The sequence below is a fragment of the Mobula birostris genome, chromosome 4, assembly GCF_030028105.1.
Source record: "Mobula birostris isolate sMobBir1 chromosome 4, sMobBir1.hap1, whole genome shotgun sequence".
NCBI classification, from domain to species: domain Eukaryota; kingdom Metazoa; phylum Chordata; class Chondrichthyes; order Myliobatiformes; family Myliobatidae; genus Mobula; species Mobula birostris.
The window spans coordinates 119,427,494-119,442,226 of record NC_092373.1 but is presented as its reverse complement, the minus strand read 5'-3'; the positions used below and the strand labels follow the sequence as shown (position 1 = coordinate 119,442,226).

The 14,733-nt window shown below is 40.9% G+C and overlaps 1 protein-coding gene across 5 annotated transcripts in view; it reads right to left on the bottom strand.

The window, feature by feature from the left end:
* Positions 1-4,290: 4,290 nt before the first annotated feature.
* The window catches only part of larp7 (La ribonucleoprotein 7, transcriptional regulator), a 39,914-nt gene continuing 29,471 nt past the window's right edge, over positions 4,291-14,733 (bottom strand). For 3 of the 5 annotated variants that reach the window (XM_072255971.1, XM_072255973.1, XM_072255972.1), the window contains 3 exons: positions 12,721-12,880; positions 9,205-9,296; positions 4,660-9,050 (listed from right to left, as the gene is read on the bottom strand). In XM_072255971.1, coding sequence (XP_072112072.1) covers positions 8,970-9,050; positions 9,205-9,296; positions 12,721-12,880 — 333 coding nt within the window. In that variant the 3' untranslated portion in view covers positions 4,660-8,969. Of the gene's footprint in view, positions 4,308-4,329; positions 4,497-4,659; positions 9,051-9,204; positions 9,297-12,720; positions 12,881-14,733 lie in introns of those variants that run through there. The other 2 variants (XR_011885747.1, XM_072255974.1) reach the window with 2 other exon arrangements.

The window sequence follows — 14,733 nt, the reverse complement described above, 5'->3', positions numbered from 1 at the left end:
CCCCATAACCTTGGGTACTGTTGATAATCAAGAAACTATCAACCTCTGCTTTAAATATACCCAATGATTTGGACTCTGACCCTTTGGTGGCAATGAATTCTACAGATTCAACACCTTCTGAATTAAAAAATCCCTCTTCACCTCTGTTCTAAAGGGGTCCCCTTGTATTTTGAGGCTGTTCCCTCTGGTCCTAGATTCTCCCACAAGTGAAAACATCTTCTCCACATCCACTTGATCCAGGCCTTTCAATACTCAGTCAGTAATTTTGGTCACCCTGACTAATCAAGAAACTAACCACCTCTACTTTAAATCAGAATCAGGTTTAATATCACCAGAATACGTCATGAAATCTGTTAATTTAACAACAGTAGTACAATGAAATACATGATAAATTAATATAGAGGAAAAACTGAATTACAGTAGGTATATGTCTATTAAATAGTTAAAATAGGTAGTGCAAAAAAAAACCAGAAATAAACACTGTGAGGTAGTGTTCATGAGTTCAATGTTTACGTAGAAATCGGATGGCAGAGTGGAAGAAGCTGTTCCTGAATCGATGAGTGTATGCTTTCAGGCTACTGTACCTCCTTCCTGATGGTAACAATGAAAAAAAGGCATGCACGACACAAGGAAATCTGCAGATGCTGGAATTTCAAGCAACACACATAAAAGTTGCTGGTGAACGCAGCAGGCCAGGCAGCATCTATAGGAAGAGGTACAGACGACGTTTTGGGCCGAGACCATTTGTCAGGACGAACTGAAAGAAGAGCTAGTAAGAGATTTCAAAGTGGGAGGGGGAGGGGGAGATTTTTTTTTAAAAAGAGGAGGACATCTCCTTCATCCTGGAACGAAAAGCCTCATCCTGAGAGCAGATGCGGCAGAGATGGAGGAATTGCGAGAAGGGGATGGCATTTTTGCAAGAGATGGTGAGAAGAGGAATAGTCCAGATAGCTGTGAGAGTCAGTGGGCTTATAGTAGACATCAGTAGTTAAGCTGTCTCCAGAGATAGAGACAGAAAGATCTAGAAAGGGGAAGGAGGTGTCGGAAATGGACCAGGTAAACTTGAGGGCAGGGTGAAAGTTGGAGGGTGAAAGTTGCATCTTTCCCTCCCCCCTCCACTTTCCGCAGGGATTACTCCCTACGCGACTCCCTTGTCCATTCATCCCCCCCATCCCTCCCCACCGATCTTCCTCCTGGCATTTATCCTTGTTAGCGGAACAAGTGCTACACTTGCCCTTACACTTCCTCACTCACTACCATTCAGGGCCCCAGACAGTCCTTCCAGGTAAGGCGACACTTCACCTGTGAGTCGGCTGGGGTGACATACTGCGTCCGGTGCTCCCAATGTGGCCTTCTATATATTGGCGAGACCCGACGCAGACTGGGAGATCATTTTGCTGAACATCTACGCTCTGTCCGCCAGGGAAAGCAGGATCTCCCAGAGGCCACACATTTTAATTCCACGTCCCATTCCTATTCTGATATGTCTATCCACAGCCTCCTCTACTGTAAAGATAAAGCCACACTCAGGTTGGAGGAACAACACCTTATATTCCATCTGGGTAGCCTCCAACCTGATGACATGAACATTGACTTCTCAAACTTCTGCTAATGCCCCACCTCCCTCCCGTACCCCATCCATTATTTATTTATGTACACACATTCTTTTTCTCTCCCTCTGTCCCCCTCACTATACCCCTTGCCCATCCTCTGGTTCCCCCCCCTTCTTTCTCCCTAGGTCTCCTGTCCCATGATCGTCTCATATTCCTTTTGCCAATCAACTGTCCAGTTCTTGGCTCCATCCCTCCCCCTCCTGTCTTCTCCTATCATTTTGGATCTCCCCCTCCCCCTCCCACTTTCAAATCTCTTATTCTTTCAGTTAGTCCTGACAAAGGATCTCGGCCCGAAACGTTGACTGTACCCTTCCTAGAGGTGCAGCCTAGCCTGCTGCGTTCACCAGCAACTTTTATGTGCGTTGAAAAAAAGGCATGTCCTGGGTGGTGGTGATCTTTAATAATGAACGCCGCCTTTCTAAGGCACTACTCCCTGAAGACGCCTTGGATATTTTGGATATTTTGGAGGTCAGTAGCCATGATGGAGCTAATTTTACAAGTCTCCAAAACTTACTTCGATCTTGTGCAGTAGCCGCTGCACAGCCCCCCCCCCCCATACCAGATGGTGAGGCAGCCAGTCAGAATGTTCTCCACAGTACATTTGTAGAAGTTTTCGAGTGTTTTAGTTGACAAACCAAATCTCCTCAAACTCCTAGTGAAATATAGCCATGGTCTTACCTTCTTTATAGCTGCATCTGTTTATACTCAATGACTTAGCCTCCAGTCATCTGTGGCAATAAAAAATAAATTCCTCCTCATCTCTATTCTAAAGGGAGGTCCTTTATTCTAAGGATGTGCTCTCTGGCCCTGGATTCTCCCACTACTGGGACAATCCTCTCCACAATCACCCTATCCAGGCCTTTCAATAATCAGTAGGTTTCCATGAGACCGACCCTCCCTACCACCACATCATTCTAAACTTCAACCAGTTAACCATCAAACACTGATTATTTAACCCTTTTCATTTCCAGAATCATTCTTGTAAAACTCCTCCAGACCCTGTCCAAAGCCAGCACATCCTTTCTTGATATGCTGCCCAAAAGAATCCAGGTGACACCAAAATTGCTTGTGCTGTGGACAGTGAAGAATGTTATCTAAGATTACAACAAGATCTGGATCAACTAGAAAGTGGGCAGAAAAATGGCTGAGTTAAACCAGGGCAGGACTTATACAGTGAGTGCTAGGGATCTGAGGGGTGCTGTTAAACAGAAGAGCTAGGGGTACAAATATATAATTCCCTCAAGATAGCAACCTCAGTAGTCAAGGTGGCATTATATATAGCATACTAAACCTCATCAAACAGGCCACTGAGTACAAGCATTGGGACATCTTGTTACAGTTGTATAGGATACTGGTGCAACCACATTTAGAATATTGTGCGCACTACAGGCAAGATATGAAGCTCAAAACGGTGCAGGAAAGGATCAAGGATGTTGGCATGATTGGAGGGCTGAGATACAAGGAAAGACTAGACAGGCGGAGACCGTTTTCCATGGAGCAAAGGAGGCTGAAGTGACCTTGTAGAGCTTAATTACATCATGAATCATGAGGGGCATAGATCAGGTGGATAGGGGAGTCTAAAACTAGAGGGCACAGGTGTAAGGTAAGAAGCGAAAGATTTAAAAGGAAACTGAGCAGCAGCTTTCTCTGCAGAGTTGGTGGTGAGCATATAGAACAAACTGCCAGAGAAAGTGATGGAGACCCTGTACTGGTTTACCTTGGACCACCTCAATGGACTGTTCTATGAAGTGATCTGTACAGACAGTGCAAGACAAGTATTTCCACCGTACCTCTGTACATGCAAGCAGTAATTTCAGGCATTTTCCATGGATAGGAAAGGTTCAGAAGGACGAGAGGAGGGCAAAGGGGACTAGCTCAGGAAGGCACCTTGGTCAGCATGAATGAGTTGGGCCAAAGTGTCTATTTATATGCTGTCTAACTCTATGGCTTTGACCAAGTCCCCTTTTTTCAAGTGGTTATAATCTTCTGATCTCTTTCTCCCCAAATGCATAAAATTAATGAGTTTACATTGTTTTGAATAAATTATAAATGTGTGCAGGAAAGTAGACTGTCCTATATAAAAAAAACAAAGAAAAATAAAAAATGAGGAAAAGTATTATTGAAAATCATTTTGGCAGTTTTTTTTCCCCAGACTTAATAATTCAGTAGCATCTAGGGCAAACAAATAATTCCATTTGCAAGCATGCAACAGCAACATAGAAGCAATATTTTCTTCAAATTTCTATGAAATAAAACAAAAGAAGATGTTATGAAAGTGGCACCATTGATAAAAAAACAATTTGAGAATACAGAGTCATTTATTGAATTCATTCATTTATTGAATGCATTCATTTCTTTGGTGATCCATAAATAATCTGGAATCAAATATATCCATATTATGCATGTACAAATGCCTCAGTTGAAGAGACATGTTTGTGTTCAAGTGAGGGAATAGAGATATGTATTGATCACATTTAAAAATGTTTGACTAATGAAAGCAAGCCTCAAAACACCAATTGCATTGTGGTATCTCAAATTAAAACTGTGGAATTAACCAAATTCTTCTGATCATCATTTCTTCTGAAATTTTCTTCAGTATGGCCTTCATCCAAATATGATCCCACATTATTTTCTTGATAGAGTTGTCTGGTGACCCACTCCAAGCAGTCTGCAGAAATTTCAGCCTTTCCTTTGCTAGAAAAAGAACTTAGTGTAAACTAATGTTTAAGCCTCAAATCTGTTTCATTCTTTAATTTGTTCATTGCCAGCAAAATTTTGCTTGGTTATAACAACCCAAACTGAGTACCAATGAGTTACCTTACTTTACATGTCTGATGCTCTGAATTCCCATTACATGTCCGTAATAATATTGAATTTAAAGTACTGCAAAAATATGAAGAACAGGAATTATCAACAGTGTCAGCAAATTGGACAAATTACTTCTATAAAAAGAGAACGTAGCTGCAGTAGGTTGAAAAAGCATAGTAAAATAGACCAGTACAGTTAATATTGAGAGAAAAAACAACAAATTTAAAAGTTACCTTCATTTTAAAACATTAAAGTTCATTTCTACATTTGTTATTTGAAACTAGAAAAACAGAAAATGTATCTTAAAACACTAAATGAATTGGATATAAAACATCAATTACATTTTATATTTTTTGACCTCACAAGTAAGTTTGAATCTAGGAATCTGGGAGGTGTGAAAGAGGAAGTGACTGTTAGCTGTGAAAAGCCAAAGATAGAAAACGATTGAGCATTTGCTTGAGGAATTGCATGAATGGAATTCCAATTAAGTATCTTCTGAAAGTAGATTAGTCACTTAAGTGCTAGTGGTCCTCATTCATCAAGAGGAGGTGGACCACATGCTGTGACTCAATCCTGCATTAAAAGTGCCTCACCCCATACAGAGACAAGACTTGCATATTAATACCTCACAGGGAAAGAGTTCTTTTAAAATGGTCACATCAAAATTCTCCACTTTAGGTGGCCTTGGGCAACTTTCCCTGCTGCTTCCTCTTGTTACATTTGTATCCAGTGGGTGTATTTTCATTGTGCCCGTGCCCAGAGGTTTCTGAAGATCAATTTACTTATATTTTAGGGTGGCTGTTAAGAGTTCTAACAGCACACGAAAGCATGTTTGAGCTGTACTACACTTAAGGTAGGGCGAATGCACTGGAAACAGGAAAAATGCAGCTTCTGTTAACTATACCTACTGCAAATGGACATTAATCTGCACTCCTGTGTCTCAATCTGCTAACAATGTTGAGCCACACGGAAATATTTCACATTCAATTCCAGGTCAAGAGTGACATATTGGCAGGAATAGAAAAGACAACAATTCAAAAAAACTGAATATTACTGGGCAACTTTAATAGGAAGAGTAGCTGGTTCAGGACAGAGTTACTCTCCATTCTGAATTATTTCCTTCCCCTGCTGGTGTATGCAGTAGCTGTGAACTGCAGGCTCACATGGCATGGATGCATGAATCTGTACCCCAATAAAAAGTCAATTGACTCCAGAAAAAGGAGAAGCTGAAAAAGCCTCAAAGGATGGATCACATTTACATTCCAGAACTGTTTAATGAAGCAATCTTCATTGTTGGATATGTAAAAACCACTACCAATATATTGGAGAAATTTCACAACAGCCAAACAATGCTAAAAAGTGTTGGTATACAGTGCCTTGAAAATGGATTCAGCTCCCACAACTAGTTCTGCATTTTACCATCTTATTTTCTAAATTTAAAGTATATTGAAGTAGGATTTTTTGAACTAATCTACAAAACATTGTATCATATCAAATCGAAAGAAAAATTCTAAAACCTGTCAATTTACTGAAAATCCAAAATGAAAATTATGAGGCTGAAAAAGTATTCACCCCCTTTGAAATTTCTATGCTAACATTCCTCAGTTGCAATACTGTATACTACCTTACCAACTTACCCAATTTGTTGATGTAGAGAATTGGAGGGTCACTTGACCCCCCTCCCCCCAAGTCAAACAGCATGGTAGATTTTCAACAGACCAAACCAAAATGAAAACAAAAGAGTTAGAGAAATGATAATAGAGAAGCACAAATCTGAGGTAGAATACAAGGCTACCTCAAAAGCACTGAATGTACCTCTGAGCTTCGAGTAGTCCATTGTGATAGAGTGGGAAAAAATATGAAACGACAGCCACACTGCCTAGGTCAGGCCTTCCCTCTAAACGCAGTTGCTGAAGAATGGCACTTGTAAGAGAGGCTACTGTGATGCCAACAGTCACTCTGTGTGAGCTGCAGAAGTCAGTGGCTGCAACTGGAGATGAAATTCATGTCGCACAATCTTGAAGGCTTAGCCACTTTTCCTTAAGTACACATTTTGTGCATGTAGAAACCCTGACTAAAAAAGCATATCCTTGCCCATAAAGACTTTGCAAGATGTCACTTAGAAGATACTGTAAGGATGTGGAAGAATGTCTTGTGGTTGGATCAGACTGAAATGGAACATTTTGGCCATAATACTAAGCAGTACATGTGGCATACGTAAATCTAATAAAGCACATCAGCCAGGTAGCACCATTCCAATTGCAAAGTATAGTGGTGGTAGCATCATGCTATGGGGATGCTTCTCAACAGCAGGGACTGGAAATCTGGTCAGGATTGATGGGAAGATGAGCGCTGTTAAATACAGAGAGTTCCTGGATAAAAACCTGCTTGCCTCTGGCAGAAAACTTAAACTGGGGTGGAAGTTTGTTTTTCAGCAGGACGAGAGCAAACATGGAGTGGCTTCAAATGAAGAAAAATTGATGTCCTTGAGTGACCTAGTCATAATCCTAACTTTAACCTCAACAAACATCTCCGGCAAGACCTCAAGATTACTGTCCACTGTTATGCCCCGACTGAACTGGCACAGCTTGAGCAACTTTGCAAGTGAGGAATGGGCAAGTCTTGCCCATCGTGGATTACAGGAGTAATGGAGACAGGCTTTCCCTGATCAACATCAATGGGACAGCAGTTGAGAGGGTGAGTAGCTTCAAGTTCCTCAGTATATACACATCACCAAAGATCTCACCTGGACTGTACACAAAGGCTGTGTGGCAAAAAAAAACACAACAGCATCTCTTCCACCTCAGGTAACTGCAGAGGTTCAGCATCGGCCCCCTAATCCTCAAGACCTTCTACGGGGCACCATTGAGAGCATCCTGACTGGCTGTACAGGAACTGCACTAGTCTTGAACACTGGGCAATGCACAGAGCAGTACAGACAGCCCAGCACATCTGTGGGTGTGAACTTACCTCCACTGAGGATATTTACAGCAGCAGGTGTGTAAAGGAGGCCTGGAAGATCATGAGGGAGACCAGACACCCTAACCAGAAACTGTTCTAGCTGCTTCCATCTGTCAAATGGTATTGCAGCATTAAAGCCAGGACCAACAGGCTTCTTTCTCCAAGCCATTAGATTTTTAAATTCACATGTCTGTACATTACGATGGAGCTATAATGTAAAGATTTTTACTTCCTCACACTGTGGGACAGATGTAAGATTTTAAAATATTCAGTCACTCATGTTGTGCAAAGCTAATAGAAACTAATCCAAAAAGGCTACTGGCTGTAATAGCTGCAAGAGATGCTTCAGCTAATTACTGAGCAAAGGCATGGGGGAGGGGGGGGGGAGGGAATGAGTACTTTTTAAAGTGCTGACATTTCAGTTTTTGAATTTTTAGTTTAGGTGTACAAAAGGTTGGGGGAAGAATACTCTACAGGCATTGTAAGTAGTTCGCTAGTTAGGTACTTCTCCACTAAATAGTTGAAATTAAACCCTAAATTTACAGGCACCAGAATTGCCTCAAAAGATTCGTCCTTTTCAAACAGAGCACAAAAGGAGTAATTCTAGGAATGCAAATTTTAATAGAATTATGCTAACAGCTTAATTCAGACACCTTATTCAACAAAGATGTGAGAAGTGAGCATCTGATGTGCTTACAGATCAAAACGCTCCCATTCTGGATCCATGCCATTACCTGACATTAAGAGTACAGCGGTTGGGGTTTATGCTCATCCAATAGAATGGAAATATGAAATGAGTCTCTTTACTCTCCCTTTAACAGGTGCAATCTGTATGCTTGCATCCAGCTTCGAGTCTTCAGTGTCTTCACCTTCAGCTATTTTTCACAGGCAAACCTCCAGTGAGTATTATTGAGCTATCAACTACGGAAGGGATCACTCTGGACTATACAATCACACAACTGCATATGTATATTTTCAAAGAAGTGAGATGTTACAAAAAGGAATGCAACTGGTCAATTCAGATACTGTACAGGTTAGGTCCTAAATTTGATTTCCTAATTGTTATTTTGCACAACATATTGATTAATAAAGTTTAAAATACCTACTCAAAAAACAAATACATTCTGTAAATCTCTTCCCAATCCATTTCCAAATCTGTAAATCTACCTTGACGAAATGCAAAACATATTTTTGACTTTTAAAAACAGAATCACAATCTGTATCTTATTTACCCTAAATTCTATTTCTCAAAGCAAAATTCAAAAACTTCTGGGATCGTACGTCTAAAATATTATCTAACTGTCCTTCAGGATTAATCGAACTTCAGGATTCAGGATTAAGTAACACAGGAACATTATGGAAAATGATTTGTAGATTTTAAATTGTGGGACTACAGCAACAATGAAAATACAGCAAGTTCAAATTTATACAATCTACATATTGCAAACATATTGCTGCATTTCTTAAAAGTATAACTGAACATCTTTTGGAATACTGTAAATAGTATTAATACACAGTATAAAACTTAATTTTTTGAAAGTAGAAAATATCCTTTCAAAGGAAAGAAGATATTTTGATATGACATTCTTAGTCTTCTTCAGAGAAAAGTATGTGCTTGCCAGCTTTGTGCGTCTTGGCCACGATAATTTTTTCAGCCTTGCCAATCAACTGCAATACAAAAAGTTTTTTTTTTAAAAACATATTCACATTTCTCAGCTTGTTGTGACAGAAGGGAAAAATACTTAAAATCAAAACTTTGCATTCATAAAATTGTTACACTTTCTGAATGTCCCCGGTGTATCAAAAGCAATCACGTAAGTACCTTCTCAGTGCCCCGCTTTTTGTCCCGTGGTCGGTTTAATTTTGCTTGCCTATCTACTAAGATCTTCTGCCAATAACGCTGCTCACCATCACCTGTTGACAAGAAGAAAGCAAACATTTTAGAATGCAATAATAATAAAAAGTCACAACTTAAATTGTCTTCCTAAGTAGAGATACTTCTGCCTTGCTGAGCATTTCTGTGCTAAAACCTGAGAAACTTGTTGCACAGAATGAAACCATTCAGACCACTATGGCCACAGCAACAAAAAATGTGCTTTTTGGGGCTTCCTTGTACTTCCTAGCTCTCAGTTTGTAGTCTTGCAGATTCTTCAAGTACTCATCCAAGCTTTAAGTAAGATTTGGATTTCACGTAATTAGTTCTTCACTCTGACTATTCTGTGAATGAGAAAGAAATTTCCTTAACTCCTCGCTAATTAATTTAAATCCACACTTTAGTCACCAACATTTGTCAATGTACATTAGTTCTCCCTGTAGAGGTCTTTCATTTAAAAAAAAACTCATATCCAAATTAAAATTCTAACATAATCAAACTTTTTTTCAATAAAACAAATTTCTAGCCCTGGCAACCAGAATCCTATATAGAACTTAACCAGTGGACATCCATGCATTGGTTCACTAACTACCCTCTGCCGCATCTGTGTGGCAGAATCAGAATTTCCCACATTTGTCTCATGCGCAACCTCAGAACCCATAAACCAGGGCTGAAAGCAATTTCTACTTGATTTGAGGAACTGTCTGAGAAGGAATTTACATTGTATCACAACTTTCCTTCACTTACAATCCATGCCTGCAGTGATAGATCTTCCTATCTTGCCAATTTTATGGATCTGCCAACATGTACTCCAAGACCTCTCTGTTACTCTATATGTTTGGTTTGCAGGCCATTACTTCCTATAAAGCAATACCTAACATCATGAATGGCTGTGATGCTGCATTCCCAGATGAGTTCAATGCCTCCTTTTGTGCATGATTTGAAAGGGAGAATGAAAGTACACCTGTACGAATCCCTGCAGCATCTGGTGAGCTGGTGACCTCTGTCTCAGAGGCTGCTGTCAGAAGAGGGTGAACCCTCTCAAGACTTCAGGCCCTGAAGGTGTACCTGGTAGGGCTCTGAAAACCTGTGCCAACCAACTGGCAGCAGTGTTCAAGAGCATCTTCAGTCTCTCAATGCTGCAGACAAGAGGTTCCAGCCTGCTTCAGAAGGGCAACAATTATAGCGGTGCCCAAGACGAGCAGAGTGAGCTGCCTCAACAACTATTGCCCAGTGGCACTCACATCTACTGTGATGAATTGTGAGGAAGCAGCATCTATGGAAGACAATAAGCAGTAGATACCTCAGGCTGGAATCCTACATCAGGACCGGAAAAAATGGGGAAAAAGCCAGACTAAGGTCATGTGGGGGAGCAGGAGGAGTATCAGTGGCAGATGACCAGGTGAGGGGTAAGTTGGTGGGTGGGTTGAAGTAAGAAGCTGAGAGGTGATTTGTGGAAGAGGCAAGGGCTGAAGAAGAAAGAATCTGATAGGAGAGGAGAGTGGGCCATGGAAGTAAGGGAAAGAGGATGGGCAGCAGAGGGAGATGATGCACAGGTGAGTAGAACAGAGGGGTAAGACAGCAGATGTAATCTCACTGGCTCTCCACTCAGCCTTCCATCACTTGGCCAACAGCAATACCTACACCTGGCTGCTATTTATTGATTACAGCTCAGCATTCAACACCATCATACCCTCAGTACTAATCAAAAAGCTCTAAACCAGAACCTCTGTACCTCCCTTCACATCTGGATCCTCCACTTCCTTATTGGGAGACCACAGTCAGTGCGGATTAGAAAAAACATCTCTTCCTCAATGACAAGCAACACCAGTGCACCTCAAACATGCATGCTTAGCCCATTGCTCTACCCTCTCCACGCCCATGACTGTGTGGCCAGCGACAGCTCCAATGCTATCTATAAATTGGCCAATGACACAACTATTGTTGGAAAAATTTCAGATGGTGATGAGGTGGCGTACAGGAGTGAGATAGTTCAGCTGGTTGAGTGGTGTCTCAACAACCACCTTGCACTCAATATATCAGTAAGACCAAGGAATTGATTGTGGACTTCAGGAAGGGGAAGTCGAAGGAACACGTACAAATCCTTATCAAGAGATCGGCAGTGGAAAGGATGAGCAGTTTAATTCCTGGGTGTAAACATCTCTGAAGATCTATCCCGGGCCCAATATACTGATGCAGTTACAAAGAAGGTACAACAGTAGTGATATTTCATTAGTATGAGATTTCAGAAGTCACAAAAGACACTGGCAAGTTTCTACTGATATACCGTGGAGAACATTCTAATTGGTTGCATTACTGTATACTATGGAGGGACCACTGAACAGCACTGGTAAAAGCTGCAGGAAGTTCCAAACAGCCAGCTCCATTTTGGCCACTAGCCTCCCTGGCATTGTAGACACCTTCAACTGTCGATGCCTCAAAAAGGCGGCGTCCATCATTAAGGATCACCATCACCCAGGACATGTCCTCTTCCCATTACTACCATCAAGGAAGTGGTACAAGAGCCTGAAGACACACACTGAACATTTTAGAAAAAGCTTCTTCAACTCCGCCACCAGTTTTCTGAATGGACAATAAATCCATGAACACTACCTCAGTATTTATACTCTCTCTTTTTGCACTACTCGCTTAGTGCGTGTGTGCGTGCGCACACACATATACATACCCTATATAGTAGTCCAATCACAAAAGTATATAGTATACATTTTTTATTGCAATTTACAGTTTTTTAAAAATTCTGTATTATATTGTACTGCTGTCACAAATCAAATGTTGTTGGCATATGCCAGTGATATTAAGTCTGATTCTAATTCTAAAGAGCTTTGCACCATATTTATTCTTTTGAAGATAATTTTTATAATCCTTAAAGCTGATTTTAAAATAACAAACAAAAGCTTGGACAAAATTAAATACTTTTTTCATTAGACACTCTAAATGTTTAGCATTTTCAATGTAACCCTCCTCAGCAAAACAATAAACACCAGTGAACTGCATGCACATCTATAGATAGAAGTACGGCCTTATCTAGTTTTGGAATTTAATTTGTTTACTACTCAAACATCCCAAGGATTCTATGGTATTTGTAATGCAGCTGGCTTGCCAGAGATCATATAATTCAACACAAAACATGGTTGACTGCTACTCTTGCCTTTATCTGGCTATGCTTTTGCAGGGAACACAAACAAAACAAAACCTTTATTTATATTGGGGGAAATGCATAGCTTCCACTCTACACTATCAGTAGTCAGCTAACATTGCTGGGGAATGAACCACATCATTCAGTATCCACCTTTCCTCTCTATCTACTGCTCATCTTACTGCAAGCACCTTTTTATTGTTAATTCATAACTTCCTTGACATAGTTGAAACTGCAAGAATAGCTCACAAAAATTTTGCATAAACTATAAACATGTAAACCTAGATATTTAAGTTATTGAATCTGACCTGAGAGAAGTTCAAGTTTCCAGTTGTATTTACTCTGTATTTCTCGATGTGCTTTCATTACAGATTGGGCATCTGCAGGAGTTTTAAACCGAGCATGTCCCTCGGTATCACCTTCAAGGAGGTCCACATACGAAACTTCAGACAACTTCATCAAAGCATCCTTCATGTAAAAAAAAACACTGCATTAGAGAGAAGTGAAAGCAGTTTCCAAAGTCCAACATTCACTTATGAACTGAAAGACAATTGCAGTTAGTCCTGAGGAAGGGTCTCGGCTCCAAATATTGACTGTTTATTCATTTCTATAGACGATGCCTGACCTGCTAAGTTCCTCCAACATTTTTTATGTATAGCGTTTTTCCCTGCTAGTTCCATTGCTTTTTTCAGTTTTCTTCATCTTATTCTTCAAGAATCCACATTATTACTGGAATATCTCACCAAATGGTCATGTATTATTTCTGAGCCACTCTCACGCTGATATCCAAGACTAGCATATTCTTAATTTTGATGATTATGATGCAAGATACTGTTTCTTAAACGTCTATTTTATAAGGAAACATGTTGAAGGAAAAGCCTTCTCAGCTCAATTTTATCCTCAAACAGCAATTATACATGTGAACTTTCAGAACAGTGGGCAGAAATCAGTATTGAAAGAATATATTTGTTATAATATCACCATTCCTGCCATTGGTAAAATTGAACCTCAGTACGAAATCAGGCACTCATCACTCAGCTAGGAATCGTGGAGTCATATAGGCATCCGTTAGTCTCATGAGACCATGGATTTGTGCTTTGGAAGGTTTCCAGGGCGCAGGCCTGGGCAAGGTTGTATGGAAGGCCAGCAGTTGCCCATGCTGCAAGTCTCCCCTCTCCACGCTACCGATGTTGTCCAAGGGAAGGGCATTAGGACCTGTACGGCTTGGCACCAGTGTCGTCACACAGCAATGTGTGGTTAAGTTCCTTGCTCAAGGACACACGCTGCCTCAGCCAAGGCTTGAACTAGCGACCTTCGAATCACTAGACGAACGCCTTAACCACTTGGCCACGCGCCAACACACAAGTGTAGTATCATGGAGTCATACAGCATGGAAAAAGACTCTCCAGACACTGAATCGATGCCAACCATTATGCACCGATTTGCACTAATCCCAGTTTATTCTCCCCACATTCCTATCAAATACAATGGCCAATTACCGTAGTGACTCATGCCTTTGGGATGTGTGTAAAGACTGGAGCACTTGGAGAAAAACTGTTGAATCACAGGATAATAGTGTAAACTCCACATAGGCAGCACTACAGCTCAGGATTGAATCCTGTTCACTGGAACTACGAGGCACTGCTGTGCCACCTGAATGGAATGAAATCAAAGTGCTGAAAACACTCAGCAGTTCAGGAATGCAAACAGAGTTCATACTTCAGAATGCACCCTTCTTCTGACTCACCTCCTTTTAGTTTAGCTCTCTGAATGGAATTAAATTCTAAAGTCAGTACAGGGAGCCTGTTTCTCTAGCTGAAGGGTCTAGACCCAGTAGTTACAGTCCAATGACCTGACCCTTGTTCTGAAACCATGATTCAGATAAATCACGCAGATGGAATCTTTGGAATTCACTATTCCAGACAGCTACCGAGCTCAGTTAATGAGTTTATTCAAAACAGACATGGATAGATCTCAGGACATTAAGGGAATCACAATCTAGAGACACAGAAAAGTACAGCACAGAAACAGGCTCTTTGGTCCCTCTAGTCCGTGCCAAACAATTTAAACTGACTTCGCCCATTGACTCGCACAGGCACCATAGCCCTCCATACCCCTACCATTCATGTAGCTATCCAAACTTCCCTTAAACATTGAAATCCAGCTTGCTTGCACCACTTGTGCTGGCAGCTTGTTCCACATTCTTCACGGCCTTCTAAGTGAAGAAGTTTCCCCTCATGTTCTCCTTGAACTTTTCACATTTCAGCCTTAACCCATGACCTCTGGTTATGGGGAGTGTGCAGGAAAATGGCTCCCAAGGT